The sequence below is a fragment of the Hyla sarda genome, chromosome 5 (genome assembly GCF_029499605.1).
Source record: "Hyla sarda isolate aHylSar1 chromosome 5, aHylSar1.hap1, whole genome shotgun sequence".
Taxonomy (NCBI): domain Eukaryota; kingdom Metazoa; phylum Chordata; class Amphibia; order Anura; family Hylidae; genus Hyla; species Hyla sarda.
The window spans coordinates 354,844,233-354,863,033 of record NC_079193.1 but is presented as its reverse complement, the minus strand read 5'-3'; the positions used below and the strand labels follow the sequence as shown (position 1 = coordinate 354,863,033).

Below are 18,801 nucleotides of genomic sequence, written 5' to 3'. Positions count from 1 at the left end.
TGTTATGCCCCACCCCCTCAATGCAAGTCTATGGGAGGGGGCGTGACAGCCGTCACGCCCCCTCCCATAGACTTGCATTGAGGGGGCGGGGCGTGACATCATGAGGGGCTATGACCTCACGAGCTCCTGGTGCCGGCTCCAGCGTTCGGAACAGTTTGTTCTAAACGCGAAGCAGCGGATACCCCTTTAAAGGAGAAATGGAAGAAAACTTATGCTCTTTCCACAGGATTGGGGATAAGTTTTAGAATGCAGGGGGGGAGGGGGGTATCTGACCGCTGGGAGCATGCTGGGAGTTAAAGTTTGCAACGGCTGGAGGCACACTGGTTGGGAAACACTGCTCTGTCATAATAATAGGCCATCAGAAATAGAGTTTTTGAAAACTTTAAATAGAAGTTTGTCTGTCTACAGAAGTTTCCCAACTATTCTGTCTCCAGCTTTTGCTACAGCTGGAGGCACCCTGGTTGGGAAACACTTGCCTACAGTGTTATGTCTATGATGAGGAATTGGAGCCCTGTACAAGAAAAACTGGGCACTATCCCAGAGGTGTCTACCTATCCCTATTAACCATACCCCCAACCCCCACCCTCCCTTCTGCTTAGGTAGAGACCAGTAATATGAAGGGAGGAGCTCATATTACTGCTCATTATATTTCAAGGCAAAAGGAAGCCTTAAATCCTGCATAAGTGAGTTAAACTGAGCTGTAAAACAAAAACACAACCCAAGGGCAAGGGTGGTTATTTTTTCTGAAAATAAACACAGACCTGTTTTGTAATCTTATTCAAGCCCGTAAACTTTAGTTGCTTTTACAATAGTTTTTAAGTTGTTTTTGTAAACATTTCATACATTGATAAGGTGACATTTTAATTTACATATTTAACAGTCACTGACACTTTTACATCTATATACCTTTCTACGTATTACAGTACATTAAACAGCAATGACAGCAAAGAAATAACCATCACCAACAAAGAACAAACCACTGCCCAATGCCCTTCACAAATGACACCATCCACAGTGTTTCCCAACCAAGGTGCCTCCGGCTATTGCAAAACTACAACTCCCAGCATACCCAGACGGCATCCTGGTTGGGAAACACTGGTCTGAACAAAGGAAGACATATTTTGCCGACACATTATATACTATAGTAGACTTTCAAGACTACGGGATGTGTGCCAACCGTTTCACATAACTAGTGTATTGAATTTTTATTTTTATTTTACTTATTAAAATGAAAGATAATCAAGTCAAAAGTATATGAATGTAATCAACATGACTATTACTTTATAATTTAAATCTATATATTTTTTATAAATTTTTTTGGTTTTATTGCTTTATATTTATTATTTTTTGTTTCAATAATTTAGCCGTATGCATAACTTTTTTATATTTATATTATATATTTTACTTAAATATTTAAAATAAATATATTTTATATTTTGATATTATTATTTATCTATATATCTATATATAATATTTATTTAAAATATAAATATTAAGGTCAAATATATATTTTACATCTAGTTATGTTGAACAAACAAGATTGGCACACACACAAACACAAAAAAACGCATACACAACTACCACATAAATCTACATGTAAAAAGAAATTTGGGATTACTCCGCTGAGACACCAACCTGTGTAGATTGTCTTTTTTTTTTTAAGTCAGTGGGCACCTAGTGTCTGTGAAATAAAAACTAATTTCTTGTCGTAAAAAGAAAGAAAGGGTTAAATGAAAATAAAAAAAACACCTAAAAATAAATTGGCGAATTAGTTTTCCTAAGAAAAATGTAAATTAAATAGATACGTTCATTAATAATACATAACATAAAAAATAAGAATTTCATATAAAATAAGCACAACTTGGTCGCTTTACCGATAACGTGTACAAATTTGACAAACACAGTTTTCCGTTCTATTAGGTGAGATTAATAGATTTGCTGAAAAATAGTGACTAGTCCACAGTTTGATCCTTTCAGCATTTAGCCCTATTGGGGCTTTTACTTTGAAGTAAAAACGAAGGTATTTGACGTCGTGTCCCAACTTGATGGCTAGATGTCCAGATGGTCTCCCAATTACCTCCTTGTGGAAAAAGTGCATATAAAAGCATAAAGAGCCAATACTATAAAACACTTAAGTAAATACCTAGTAAAAGAACAAGGGGTCACAAATATAATTATACTCTTGCCTGTAGATTAAAGGTTTGAGGGTGTTTAAACTATATATTTAAAGGAACAAAATGATGACACAATACACAGATCCACAGTGAAATAAAGAATACAATAAAGAAAACATTAACCTTTACATTTACCTTTATAGCTGCTCCCTGACATTGAGTATTACATTATAAAATACAGTGTAACCTTTCCAAATGACCTCCTCTTTGAGTAGACCACGTGTAACCATGGCACCATATAGGTCTGCATAAGGGCAGTATACAAAAAAGATAGATGAATTTTTTTACATTTTCAGTGTTTGAATGTTTTGACTTTGATTTTCTTATTTTAGATGCATTTGAGCAATAAAAAAAAGTGTTGGAAAAATAAGCTTTTTTAAGGGCTTGATGCATGAAGAATATTTAAATTATATATTTTTAAATTAACCATCAAATAATAAATATGACTTTTACTTAGATAGTATGACAATGCCTGGTGTTTAAAGCAAATAGCAATGTGCAGGTCCACCTAATGAGCTAAGTGATGGAGGACACACATGCTCAGCCACTCTCTACACAGCCTGGTCTGGAGGACACACATGCTCAGCCACTCTCTACACAGCCTGGTCTGGAGGACACACGTGCTCAGCCACTCTACAAACAGCCAGGTCTGGAGGACACACATGCTAAGCCACTTTCCACACAGTCAGGTCTGGAGGACACACATGCTCAGCCATTCTACACACAGCCAGGTCTGGAGGACACACGTGCTCAGCCACTCTACAAACAGCCAGGTCTGGAGGACACACATGCTTAGCCACTTTCCACACTGTCAGGTCTGGAGGACACACATGCTTAGCCACTTTCCACACAGTCAGGTCTGGAGGACACACATGCTCAGCCATTCTACACACAGCCAGGTCTGGAGGACACATGTGCTCAGCCACTCTACAAACAGCCAGGTCTGGAGGACACACATGCTTAGCCACTTTCCACACAGTCAGGCCTGGAGGACACACATGTTTAGTCATTCTACACACAGCCAGGTCTGGAGAACACACATGCTCAGCCACTCTCTACACAGCCATGTCTGGAGGACACACACGCTCAGTCACTCGCCACACAGCCGGGTCTGGAGGACACACATGCTCAGCCACTCTCTACACAGCCATGTCTGGAGGACACACACACTCAGTCACTTTATACACAGCCAGGTCTGGAGGACACACATGCTCAGCCACTCTACAAACAGCCAGGTCTGGAGGACACACATGCTTAGCCTTTCTACAAACAGTCAGGTATGAAGGACACACATGCTCAGCCACTCTCTACACAGCCTGGTCTGGAGGACACACATGCTCAGTCACTCTCCACACAGCCAGGTCTGGAGGACAAACGTGCTCAGCCACTCTATAAACACCAAGGTCTGGAGGACACACATGCTCAGCCACTTTCCACACAGTCAGGTCTGGAGGACACACATGCTCAACCATTCTACACACAGCCAGGTCTGGAGGACACGCATGCTTAGCCACTTTCCACACAGTCAGGTCTGGAGGACACAAATGCTCATCCACTCTATAAAGAGCCAGGTCTGGGAGGACACACACGCTTAGTCACTCTTTACACAGCCGGGTCTGGAGGACACACATGCTGCTCAGTCACTCTTTACACAGCTAGGTCTGGAGGACACACATGCTTAGCCACTTTCCACATAGTCAGGTCTGGAGGACACACATGCTTAGCCAGTCTCTACACAGGCAGGTCTGGAGGATACACTGCTCAGTCACCTTCCACACGGCCAAGTCTGGGGGGGGGGGGGGGGGGGGGCATGCTCTGTTTCTGTCCCCACAGCCAGATCTCTGAATAGTGCCCCTCTATGTATTGCAGAGCAGAAAACAGAAATAACTGCCTATCCTGTTTCTTGTTTCTCAAGAAAAGCAGTGCAGTATCTTTTCTATTTGTTAGGATTTAAAGTTTGGATTGGAAAGTAAAAAACGGGCTATACTGTCAGCTGCAAGAGGGGGAAGGAGACTGATTCTGGGAACACATAGGAAAAATAAGATGACCAAAAATGTATTTTTTATGGTACGTTTTCGATTATTTTAAAACAACTATTATCAGCCTTTTAATATAAACATGATTCATGGGATTAACCCTTTTATAGAATTTTGACAAAAGATCTCCTTTACTAATACCCTTATAATACCTTATGATGTACTAATATTCTGCACCGCTACCACTTAATAAACCTCCTGTGTAGCACAATATTAAAAGCATGTAAGAAAACCCAGCAGAGCTCAACCACTTTATTATAACATGCTCCTTTATTCGCTTTATAGCTTCATTTGCCTTTATCTGTTCTTAATCCCATGGAGGAAACCTGTCTGTACGGGAATTACCTCTCCGAGCCAAGATTTACATGATTTATCACCTGTAATAATAGGTCATGAAGATTCCTGGTGATGTTTAGTCACCTCAAAGCACCTACTATAAAACTGGGGTTTGGCAAACTTTTATATAGTCAGTATTGTCCCAACATCCAATTCTTATCCAGAGCTGAACTCGTAATTCTACTGCTTCATGAGCTCACATCTGTCAGCATCTCCTGCTGGTTCAACGTCTGCACAAAACATTCAAGTGACTTTTGGATAGGGGATAAGATGTCTAGGGGGTGGAGTACCCCTTTAAAACCTGTGCAGGGGAAAAGTTGCCCAGTAGCCCATAGCAATCAATCAGATCGCTTCTTTCATTTTTGAAAATGCCTCTGAAAATTAAAACAACCTATCTGATTGGTTTCTATGGACAACTGGTCAACCTTTCCTCTGCACAGGTTTTGATAAATTTCCCCAATAGCAGATCTTTCCCACAAAGCAAAAAGCGCCATTTGGAGAACCCTTTGGAGCCTTAGTAGACATAATTTTTTGCCGCTCCCATAGTAGATCTTTACCACAAAGCATGAAGCCCCATTTGGAGATCACTTTGGAACCAAAAGGAAAATCAAAAAGAAAACAACTGTAGTATACAGCAGCTGATATGTACTGGAAGCATTAAGATTTTTAAATAGAAGTAATTCATAAATCTGTTTAACTTTCTGGCACTAGTTAATTTAAAAAAAAAATGTTTCCAGCAGAGTACCCCTTTAAGCCCTGGTGGTGACCCAGATCAATCCAGAAAGTCAATGTCACCCCACTTTATCCTCCATCTTGGGTGCCAGCTCTCTCTTTTTGAAGTGAATATATATTGCAGTGCTCTTCAAGCTATGGACCTTCAGTTGTTGCAAAACAACAATTCCCAGTGTGGTGTACCGGCACTGTATTACATACCGTACCTAGTGTAGAGGTCCCCAAAGTCCAAGTAACTACACTCAGGTAGGGTCCCTCAGGTGGGACAGCCCCTAGTCGCCTCTTCTCCAGTCTAATTATCTAATGTTCATATATGTATATATTTAATAATAGTATATATCTAATATAATGTATAGTACTTACCTTGTTTAGCGTCGCAGGACCTTCGGTCATGTGACCATGTTAATATCCTCTATGGTATGTTGGAGGACCTTAGGAGGTCCTTGGGTCACGTGTTACCCGCAAATCTTTGTAATGGTGATTGACATCAGTATGGACCAATTAGCACTAGTCCAGCCCCTGCCCATATAAGGGACCTGTAGCCAATTATCGCTCCCTTGGGTTGCTGCTCTCGTGGATGCCGGACTAGCAGGATGGATCTGCGCAACTTGCAAAGACACGCTAGGCCTGAAAAACCTACCAGCCTCTAAACTACCCCCGCTAAAGCTAGCGTGACTACTGGACCGCAACTAAATCCCCTAAATCCAGTGGAACAGTGCATAATACCTAAAGACTCTAAATTGCTAAAGTCCCAACCTTTGTCAATCTCCAAAGAAAGCAGTTGTATGCATAGAGACTGTTCCGTTATTGAAGCTTGCAGAAAATCTTCATTAAAAGTTATACCTGTTTCAGAAAACTCTCCAGTTGTGGACATTCTATTATTATCTACCACCCTATCGCTCTTGGGAAGGGTGGCGGTAGGACGAGCATTAATGAGAAGCCCTCACCCTGGCGTCACGAATAGCAAGGGTTAACAAGCACCCTTTAATTACCGTACAACTACACTCCCCATACCCTACACCCCCCAGGCTATCACACCAGCATGCCCGGACAGCTTTGGCTGTCCGGGCATGCTGGGAGTTGTCATTTTGCAACAGCTGGAGGTCCACAGTTTGGAGACCACTGATATCTTGTGTTATACCATCTGCAGGGCCCCAAAAACTCCTACTGAGTTCTATACGTTAAAGTATAATTCACCTCTGGCAAACACTACATAAGACCTCACCCAAAAGAAAAAATATTACTTTCCCCTAGTCTGCAGCTCCTTGACTTTTAACAAGGCCATAAACTGGTACTTCTGAATATTCTTGGATTGGTTTCCTTCAAAAGTGGGATCTAGACATGTGGAAACTTGTCCGATTTCCATCTCTCGGCAGCCATTATACTAAGCTCCCTATTTGCATATTTACAGCATCCAATGACTTTAATCCTACAGAAAAATGCAGTAAATTGATATTATTTGTAGAGTGAGGGGGCAACCTATGAATATTAGCTTTGTAAATCACCAAGATCCCAAGGCTTGTGTTTTTTGGCATTTATTCCAGCCTAGCCCCAAACTAAATGAAATCATCTGTCACCTGCTCGTAGGCCCTGTAACAAGCTACTCTTGGCTGGGATAGCACTCCGGCATTAAATCTGTATGTGCCGTAAGTGTGTACTAACCACAGTAACAGAGAGGCTTGGAAATGAATGAAACCATTAAGACCAGTTCAACTTCGTTCCAAAAATTCTGCTAAAAACATCCTGGTGATCCAACAAGCTTTTGACCATAAAATAAAGGTGTCATAATAAAGCAAATGGTAGACCACTGGACATTGCACCAATACTGTTCCATTTCCAGCTCTACTATAACTTAAAAGCATGGCCTGAGGATACATCAGACTGAATCAAGATACGTATTCAACAAAAATAACATCAACATTGAAATACAACAGTGACATGTGACCATTTCATGAAATAAGCCAATTCTTGTTGCAAGTGATTAGCTTAAAGATAGCTCCAAATGGCGTTGTCTTCTGCTGGACATTTGGGTCCCATTACTGATCTAGAACCTAGGCCCATAGGAGGATCTTCTGGCACTCTGGAGGGACAGTCAGACTCTGAACAAAGGGATCAAAAACTTGGGGTTGTCTTCTATCCCTATATGCACTGCCCGAACTAGCATAAAAGAAATTGTAGGAGCTGGTCTACATTATGGGTTGTATAACACCAAATAAGTCCTAATGCTTTGTTTGGTTTGTTGCAAGTGATTAGATTAAAGATAGCTCCAAATGGGGTTGTCTTCTGCTGGACCTTTGGAGCTCATTATTGTTTTAGAGTCTGGGTGCCTTGGATGATCTTCTCTCACTCTGGTGGGCCAGTCTGATCCTGAACAAAGGGATCAAAAACTTGGGGTTGTCTTCTGCTGGACCCTTGGGACCCATTATTGTTGTAGAATCCTTTTTCCGATCTCCCTTTGGGGTGCCCAGGGTATACAGTTTTCTTTAATCCAATTCCCTTCAGGGTATGAATACCCCTCCAGGACTAAGCCTTTGTACTCGGGTTTAACCTTAAAATTTAACTTTTATTATTTTCCATTAAAAAATGTAACCTAGTGAAGTGCAAATAATATAGAGTGTATATTAAAAACACAGCCTCTATATTGGTTTATAGGCCCTTCTGGGCTTCTAATTAATTGGAGATATTCTCATAGTAATTTCCCATTGCACCATATAAATTGATCAATTATTTTATAGTGGGTTCCTTGCTGGGATCCTATGAGTTACTCCTATATCCAATTCGAGGTTGCTATTTAAAATACATACAATAGTGTCCTCCCCGACGTTTTGCCGGAAATAACCGGCTTCATCAAGGTATAGGACACTAATGACATTATTGTTGTAGTGCTTGGTCCCCTTAGAGGATCTTCTGGCACTTTAGTGGGCCCATCTGTTCCTGAAAAATGGGATCAAAAAGCACTTTAGGTTGTCTTCTATCCCTGTATGCATTGCCTCAACAAGCATGAAAACAATGTAGGAGCAGGACTACAGAATGAGTTGTAGAACACCAAATAAGTTCTTATGTTCTTATTGGTGACTAATCACTAGACCTCTACCTCATGTAGTAGAGGGGGGACTCCCTTTCTGGACCCCATCTATTAATTAGCGGCTGCACTCATTCTAGAGGGACCAGCAGATCTGGCCATTATATGGACAGCTCCTAGTTTCAAATCTAGGAGAATGATTCATTTATACAGCTATCAAGGCTAGCCAAGTGTGCGGATCTTCAGGAGACCATCCATGTGTGTGTCAAAAGTGGGCAACCCTTTTAAAGCTGGTGGTAAGCACTAGGTAAATGTTGGCTGATCCTATAGGCATAGACTTGCTGGCCCCTGGAGTCTGCCACCAAAGGAAAAGGGATCAGATATATTAGATGCTCATATTCAAGGTTCCAATCCCTTTGTTAGCCCATTGGCATTGTATGTACCCTAAAATGGCAGTACAAAATCTATTATACAATAAGCAAGGCCTCATACAACTATGTTGATGGTTAATTAAGAAAAGTTATGGGGCTTAGAATAGGATGACACAAATGAAAACATGTTTTTAATTAGTTAAAAAAAAGTATTAAAAAATAGAAAACTATATAAATTTGGTATCATAACTGTACCAAGCTATAACACTATTAATGCCACACACAGAAAACAATGGCTACATTTATGTTTTACCACTCATAAAAAAATATTCTAAACCAACAAGTTATTGGTGCCAAAAATAAAAAAGTTATAGCTCTTTGAATGAGTTGGTAAAAACTATTAAATTTTAAATGGTATGGTCCTGAATGTCCAAAAGAGCCAATGGGAAAATACATTTAAGGTTCAATGCCCTGGCGTTCTCCAATAGTTTGCTATTATTGTGGATAAAGCCCATTTGGGAAGAATCATGGATTTGGTGCCGATTTATTGCAGAAAATATTTGGAGAAGCTGTTTAAACCATTACAAATAAATCTGTGCTCCGTCTTTCAGCACCTGCCATCAATGTTACCCCTGGTGTTTGACTTGGCATGTCCTTTATAGGCTTATAAGCCCCGATGTTGCCCTGCATTCAAATGCATTTTCGTATATCACAATGTTGACTTAACTAAAGGCTTTCTAAACATCGATGCTTCCCAAACAAGTTCGTTAAAATGTAGTCAGGGGTCTACTAAATTAACAGCATAGACCATGAATCTCAGCCAGCACCTAGCAACAGTCAAAAAAGATGGAATGCTTGGCCCACCGACTAGGTCTCCCTCGGGGTTCAGGGGTTCCCGGGGTTCTCCTGTAGTAAAAAGAATAATTGCTATATAATGGAGACCCAAACATGGCTGAGTGTGACTCTAGCCTTGAAACATTGGACAAGTGTAGTGCATATTAACCCAAATCACCATGGATTTGTCCTTGGTAGCCCCCAACTAGGGGTTTCCTTGGAAGACAAAAAAATTTGAAGGAGTTCCCATGATGAAGACCTAAACATGGCCAATTGTGACACAGGCCTTGGTAAGTGTGGCAACAATTAACCCCAATGGTCCTGTCTCCTGTTAGGCCTTGACATTTGTTTCGGTTTACTGGAGGCTATTTCCAGGGAGGACAAAGGTTTCCTGGGAGAGTAAAAAAAATCAGAGACTCTGAATTCAAAGTCAAAGGGGTCTCTTGGGATGTGTTGGCGCCCATCACGCAGCAAACCATCCGCTACATTCACTCTTTCTGAATGGATGTTAACCGAGCCTTGTAACAAAAAATATACACTGCACAGTACATGTCTTATAAAGAAAAAATCATGCTGCATGGTATACGTGTTACGAAAAAAAGTAAACTGTACGGCATACGCCTTATTAAAAAATGTATACTGCATCGCATACACATTATAAATTAAGAAAAGGTATACTGAGTGGCATATGCCTCATAAATAAAGAATAACGCAAGACAGGCACCACAGGAAATAAGGATACTGCACGGCATATGCCTTAAAAATATATATATATATATATATATATATATATATTTCATGGCATGTGCCTTAAAAAAAAATTATATTGTGACACAATATAGATGAAGAAAAAGTATACTGCACAGCAAACACTTCACAAAATAAGAATACTGCACAGCATACACATCACAAAGAAGAGTATACTGCACGGCATACACATTACAAAGAAGAGTATACTGCACAGCATACGCATTACAAAGAAAAGTATACTGCACGGCATACGCATTACAAAGAAAAGTATACTGCATAGGCATACGCATTACAAAGAAGAGTATACTGCACCGCATACGCATTACAAAGAAAAGTATACTGCATGGCATACGCATTACAAAGAAGAGTATACTGCATGGCATACGCATTACGAAGAAAAAAGTATCCTGCACGGCATACGCATTACAAAGGAAAGTATACTGCACTGTATACGCATTACGAAGGAAAGTATACTGCACTGCATACGCATTACAAAGAAGAATATACAGCACGGCATAAACATTACAAAGAAAAGTATACTGCACAGCATATGCAGTACAAAGAAGAGTATACTGCACGGCATACGCATTACAAAGAAGAGTATACTGCACGGCATACGCATTACAAAGAAAAGTATACTGCACGGCATACGCATTACAAAGAAAAGTATACTGCATAGGCATATGCATTACAAAGAAGAGTATACTGCACCGCATACGCATTACAAAGAAAAGTATACTGCATGGCATACGCATTACAAAGAAGAGTATGCTGCATGGCATACGCATTACAAAGAAAAAAGTATCCTGCACGGCATACGCATTACAAAGGAAAGTATACTGCACTGTATACGCATTACGAAGGAAAGTATACTGCACTGCATACGCATTACAAAGAAGAATATACAGCACGGCATAAACATTACAAAGAAAAGTATACTGCACAGCATACGCCTCTTATAAAATATGTCCGCAAATCAAGTAGAATAGGCACAGTGCAGGACTTCTAGCCTAATAAGTCTAACTCTAGCTTCAATAGGCCTGACTCGTGGTCCCATGAAATATCCGAACCCAGTGCAAGGAAGCGACACTCCAGAGGCTTGAAAAAAATCCCAATTCTAGGATCAAAATGTTTCTTTTGTAATTGGATGGGTGAAGAAATCACTATTTGGTTCATTACGCTTAAGAGTGCCACTTCTTTGCGTTGGCTTTAAAAACAACAACTAATATTTGAAAAATATATACTGTCCGATATAGGCCTATAAAAAAATGTATACCGCAACGCATACACATTATAAATTAAGAAAAAGTATACTGTGCGGCATATGTTTCAGGGAAAAAAAGTATACTGCACGACATACGCTTTACAGAAAAAAAGTATACTGCGCGACATACGCTTTACAGAAAAAAGTATACAGCATGACATACGCTTTACAGAAAAAAGTATACAGCACAACATACGCTTTACAGAAAAAAGTATACAGCACGACATATGCTTTACAAAAAAAAGTATACTGCACGACATACGCTTTACAGAAAAAAGTATACTGCGCGACATACGCTTTACAGAAAAAAGTATACTGCGCGACATACGCTTTACAGAAAAAAGTATACAGCACGACATATGCTTTACAAAAAAAAGTATACTGCACGACATACGCTTTACAGAAAAAAGTATACTGCGCGACATACGCTTTACAGAAAAAAGTATACTGCGCGACATACGCTTTACAGAAAAAAGTATACTGCGCGACATATACGCTTTACAGAAAAAAGTATACTGCACGACATACGTTAAACAAGAAAAAGTATACTGCGCGGCATACGTTTTACAAAAAGAAGTAAACTGTGCAGCATACCCTTTACAAAAAAAAGTATACTGCATAGCATATGTTTTAAAAAAAAAATGTCTACTGCACTGCTTACACATTATAAGTTAAGAGAAGGTATGCTGCACGTCATGCAACTCTTAAAAAAAAGAATACTGCACGGTATATGTCTTGTAAAAAATGTAAACCACATGGTATAGCCTTAGATTTATGTATCTGTTGATTCACCAATGATGCATTAAGAATAGCTAAATACTTCTGATTCATTCTTTTTTATACGCTAAACGGAATCTGTAAACCCAAGTTCACATGATACAGTACAACATTGCTGACATCTTGTTACCACCTACTATAATGATAATCATACATTAAAGGGGTACTCCGGTGGAAACCAATTTTTTTTTTATATCAACTGGCTCCAGAAAGTTAAACAGATTTGTAAATTACTTCTATTAAAAAAAAATGTAATCCTTCCAGTACTTATCAGCTGCTGTATGCTCCAGAGGAAGTTGCACAGTTCTCTTCTGTGCGACCACAGTGCTCTCTGCTGACACCTCTGTTCATACCAGGAACTGTCCAGAGCAGGAGCAAATCCCCATAGCAAACCTCTCCTGCTCTGGACAGTTCCTGACATGGACGGAGGTGTCAGCAGAGAGCACTGTGGCCAGACAGAAAAGAACAACTTGACTTCTTGTGGCGCATACAGCAGCTGATAAGTACTGGAAGGGTTAAGATTTTTTTTTTATAGAAGTAATTTACAAATCTGTTTAAAGGGGTACTCCGGTGGAAAACTTTTTTTTTATTTTTTTAAATCAACTGGTGCCAGAAAGTTAAACAGATTTGTAAATTACTTCTATTAAAAAAATCTTAATCCTTACAGTACTTATTAGCTGTTGAATACTACAGAGGAAATTATTTTCTTTTTGGAACACAGTGCTCTCTGCTGACATCACGACCACAGTGCTCTCTGCTGACATCTCTGTTTTAGGAACTGTCCAGAGCAGCATATGTTTGCTATGGGGATTTTCTCCTACTCTGGACAGTTCTTGAAATGGACAGAGATGTCAGCAGAGAGCACTGTGCTCGTGATGTCAGCAGAGAGCTCTGTGTTCCAAAAAGAAAATAATTTCCTCTGTAGTATTCAGCAGCTAATAAGTACTGGAAGGATTAAGATTTTTTAATACAAGTAATTTACAAATCTTTTTAACTTTCTGGCACCAGTTGATTTGAAAGAAATTGTTTTCCACTGGAGTACCCCTTTAAGATAAACCCAACAATAATTGTATTACACTGTAAAGGTAAAAAGAAAATTATTACTTATACCAAGTGAATAGAGATGAACGAACTTACAGTAAATTCGATTCGTCACGAACTTCTCGGCTCGGCAGTTGATGACTTTCCCTGCATAAATTAGTTCAGCTTTCCGGTGCTCCAGTGGGCTGGAAAAGGTGGATACAGTCCTAGGAAAGAGTCTCCTAGGAATGTATCCACCTTTTCCAGCCCACGGGAGCACCTGAAACTGAACTAATTTATGCAGGATAAGTCATCAACTGCCGAGCCGAGAAGTTCGTGACGAATCCAATTTACTGTAAGTTCGCTCATCTCTAATATACATGATAATATTCATCAAACAGTAAAGAAAAACAGAACAATGAATAAATCAGATGATATATATACAGTATATACTCATATACATAATAATAATCATCTACCAATAAAGAACAGAACAATGTATAATGCAGATCCATAGAGGAATAATTCAGATAATATATACAGTATATACTCATATACATAATAATATTCATCTACCAATAAAGAAGAGAACAATGTATAATGCAGATCCATAGTGCAGTGTTTCCCAATCACGGTGCCTCCTGCTGTTGCAAAACTACAACTTCCAGCATGCCCGGACAGCCGAAGGCTGTCCGGGCATGCTGGGAGTTGTAGTTTTGCAACAGCTGGAGGCACCCTGATTGGGAAACACTGCCATAGAAGTATAAATCGGATGATATATACAGTATATACACAAAGATATGATAATATTCAGCTAGAAATAAAGAACAGAACAATGTATAATGCAGATCCATAGAGGAATAAATCAGATGATATATATACAGTATATACTCATATACATAATAATATTCAGCTACCAATAAAGAACAGAACAATGTATAATGCAGATCCATAGAGGAATAAATCAGATGATATATATACAGTATAGACATAATAATAATAATAATCAGCTACCAATAGAACAGAACAATGTATAATGCAGATCCATAGAGGAATAATTCAGATGATATACAGTATATACTCATATACATAATAATATTCAGCTACCAATAAAGAGAACAAAGTATAATGCAGATCCATAGAGGTATAAATAACACAATATATACACATATACATAATAATAATAATATTCAGCTACTAATAAAGAACAGAACAATGTATAATGCAGATCTATAGAGGAATAAATAACACAATATATACAGTACATACACATATACATAATAATAATATTCATCTACCAATAAAGAAGAGAACAATGTATAATGCAGATCCGAGAGGTATAAATAACATAATATATACAGTATATACACATATACATAATGATAATATTCATCTACCAATAAAGAACAGAACAATGTATAATGCAGATCTATAGAGGAATAAATCAGATGATATATACAGTATATACTCATATGCATAATAATATTCAGCTAGCAATAAAGAACAGAACAATGTATAATGCAGATCTATAGAGGAATAAATCAGATAATATATACAGTATATACTCATATGCATAATAATATTCAGCTAGCAATAAAGAACAGAACAATGTATAATGCAGATCCATAGAGGAATAAATCAGATAATATATAAACATATACATAATAATAATAATAATCAGCTACCAATAAAGAACAGAACAATGTATAATGCAGATCCATAGAGGAATAAATCAGATAATATATAAACATATACATAATAATAATAATAATCAGCTACCAATAAAGAACAGAACAATGTATAATGCAGATCTATAGAGGTATAAATAACATAATATATACAGTATATACACATATACATGATAATATTCCTCTACATAATAACTTCAGATCTCTTTGACCTCTGCACACCAGATAACTGAGGAATATAATACACAATATAACGATGATAATATATAATTACCTTGACTCTGCCCAAGATTGGATAAGAAAAATGTCACCGCCAGGAGCGACACCAAGACCGCCGTGTGTACGCTGTGCTGCGTCCTCATTTTATTTATATTTATCCACTGGAACCCAGTCAGCAAGTCTATGAAAATATATATATACACATAGGTTATCAGTGCTAAATAATTATGTCACATGGCAATACAGATGTAGCAGAGCTGAACTGGGCTTTGGCTTGTTTCATCGGGTACAGTAAAGAAGCACTCTGGGGTTTTGTTTTGTTTTACACCATGTCATGCACACTCACTAATCGTACACTCACTAATCATACACTCACTAATCGTACACTCGCTAATCGTACACTCACCACCGTACACTCAATAATCATACACTCACTAATCGTACACTCACCACCGTACACTCACTAATCGTACACTCACTAATCGTACACTCACCACCGTACACTCACTAATCGTACACTCACTAATCGTACACTCACCACTGTACACTCACTAATCATACACTCACCACCGTACACTCGCTAATCGTACACTCACCACCGTACACTCGCTAATCGTACACTCACCACCGTACACTCACTAATCGTACACTCACCACCGTACACTCACTAATCATACACTCACTAATCGTACACTCACTAATCGTACACTCACTAATCGTGCACTCACCGTCGCACACTCACTAATCATACACTCACTAATCGTACACTCACCACCATACACTCACTAATCGTACACTCACCACCATACACTCACTAATCGTACACTCACCACCGTACATTCACTAATCGTACACTCACCATCGTACATTCACTAATCGTACACTCCCACCGTACACTCACTAATCATACACTCACTAATCGTACACTCGCTAATCGTACACTCACCACCGTACACTCAATAATCATACACTCACTAATCGTACACTCACCACTGTACACTCACTAATCGTACACTCACTAATCGTACACTCACCACCGTACACTCACTAATCGTACACTCACTAATCGTACACTCACCACTGTACACTCACTAATCATACACTCACCACCGTACACTCGCTAATCGTACACTCACCACCGTACACTCGCTAATCGTACACTCACCACCGTACACTCACTAATCGTACACTCACTAATCGTACACTCACCATCGTACACTCACTAATCGTACACTCACCACTGTACACTCACTAATCATACACTCACCACCGTACACTCGCTAATCGTACACTCACCACCGTACACTCGCTAATCGTACACTCACCACCGTACACTCACTAATCGTACACTCACTAATCGTACACTCACTAATCGTACACTCACTAATCGTACACTCACTAATCGTACAGCACCATTTGTTTCATTCCAGCACAGCTGAATCTAAGCATTTCATTACTCTAATTCGTCATGTGATCACCACCATTATCCTCTGAAAGATACATGGCTTAATCTGTCAAAGGAAATAAAGTCTCGGGTCAGCTGACTTTCTGTGAACTACAGGAGAACAACATCACCTATTAGATTTCTCCTAGCAGTTCCCAGACCCCTCCCCTCCCAGCTCTATCTGTATACCGCTGCTGCTATCTTTATGAGATCAGGATATATAATAGTTATACACCTCCCCTCCATCTCTATCTGTATACTGATGTTATCTGCATGGGATCAGGGTTTATAGTAGTTATACACCTCCCCTCCCAGCTCTATCTGTATACTGCTGCTGTTATGTATATGGGATCAGGATACATAGTAGTTATACACCTCTCCTCCTAGCTTTATCTGTGTACTGCTGCCATCTCTATGAGATCAGTTTATATAGTAGTTACTCACCTCCCCTCAGATCTAGCTGTATAATGCTGCTATCTCGATGGCATCAGGATAGATAGTAGTTATTCAACTTCCCTTTAGCTCTATATGTATACTGCTGCTGCTTTCTATAGAGATTCATGAGATTATATATATATATATATATATATATATATATATATATATCTTAGCTATACACCTCCCCTCCAGCTCTATCTGTATACTGCTGCTATTTCTATGGGATCAGGATATATAGTTGTTATGCACCTCCCCTCCAGCTCTATCTGTATACTGCTGCTGTCTCTATGGGATCAAGATATAGAGTAGTTATACACCTCCTCTCCAGCTCTATCTGTATACTGCTGCTATTTCTATGGGATCAGGATATATAGTTGTTATGCACCTCCCCTCCAGCTCTATCTGTATACTGCTGCTGTCTCTATGGGATCAAGATATAGAGTAGTTATACACCTCCCCGTTGACCCGTATAAACTCCAGCACCAGCAGCCTAATTACATGACCAGGCGCAATGTTCAAACATCACACCCACAGCTAGAGGATTGGGAAACGTAGGCAGCATTATATAGTCATTAGTGATGCAGCCCTCCAGCACTAGAAGCAGATATATAGATTTACAGGCGCAGTGATGAGACTCAACTTCCTCTCTCTGCAAGAGGAGGTAGAAATCTTTTAATTTCCCTGCAGTGCTTTATATGGTCGGACAACATGCTGGGTCCTCCAGACGGAGTCTTTTTTCCTGCTCTAAAATATAGTGCGGCAGCTCAGTAGATCCAGTCAAATAGCAGCAAACTGGCAATCAGGGACAAGAACACGCAAGTACCATTTAAACTCAATAATCAATAATAAATCAATAATGTCTTACTCACTTCAGTCACAATTTCCCTTCAGGACTATGGGGGGGAGGGGGGTATTTATCAAAGGATTTATGTGTTTTTTTTCCCCCGTAACTTTGGCGCAATACTTTGTTGCAGTGTCTTTTTGCGCCACAGTTTGGCGCATCTTCTCCACTGTCATTTTTACAACTTTCTCAAAATCACACGGTCCTGTGTGTGATTTTAACTTTAGTCAGTAAATTCATCATTTGCGCCAATCGATCTTTGGCGCAAATCCCGTTTTTTGGCGCAAATCACCGCCAAAAAAATTTTGCACATGGAAAACACACATACCAATGTCAAAAAATGTAAAGGCGTCAAAATACATTAAAAAATTTTTTTGGTGAAAGCAGCGACGCCTCCGGGGCTGCGCAATACTATCCTGCGACATAGTTGTCTCTGAGGAACCTTCACCCTCCGTTGAGCCAGGATTGGACATGGCCGCACAGGTTCAGGAAAGGTAAAGCACTAAAGCAGTGGTCTGCAACCTGCGGACCTCCAGATGTTGCAAAAGTACAACTCCCAGCATGCCCGGACAGCCAACGGCTGTCCGGGCATGCTGGGAATTGTAGTTTTGCAACATCTGGAGGTCCGCAGGTTGAAGACCACTGCATTAAAGTAACAAAAAAAAAAAAAATACCCAAGTTGAAAATAAAATCCATTTCACATGGTGACTATAAACCCCACAAAAGATAATAACTCATGTCGCTTGCTGATATACTGCAGGAGGGACTCCGAAATGGCTGCTCTACAGGGTAAAATACGCGTCCTCTGTGGGGGTAAGTTTTGTGTAAAAGGCGCTGTGAACGGCTGATTTCAAC

General features: G+C 39.5%; 1 protein-coding gene across 5 annotated transcripts in view; it reads right to left on the bottom strand.

Moving 5' to 3' along the window:
- Positions 1–18,801, bottom strand: part of COL14A1 (collagen type XIV alpha 1 chain) — a 216,651-nt gene that overhangs the window by 162,162 nt on the left and 35,688 nt on the right. For all 5 annotated transcript variants that reach the window (XM_056522681.1, XM_056522682.1, XM_056522680.1 and 2 more), the window contains one exon: positions 15,279–15,404. In XM_056522681.1, the coding sequence (XP_056378656.1) occupies positions 15,279–15,366 (88 nt within the window). In that variant the 5' untranslated portion in view covers positions 15,367–15,404. The remainder of the gene's footprint in view (positions 1–15,278; positions 15,405–18,801) is intronic.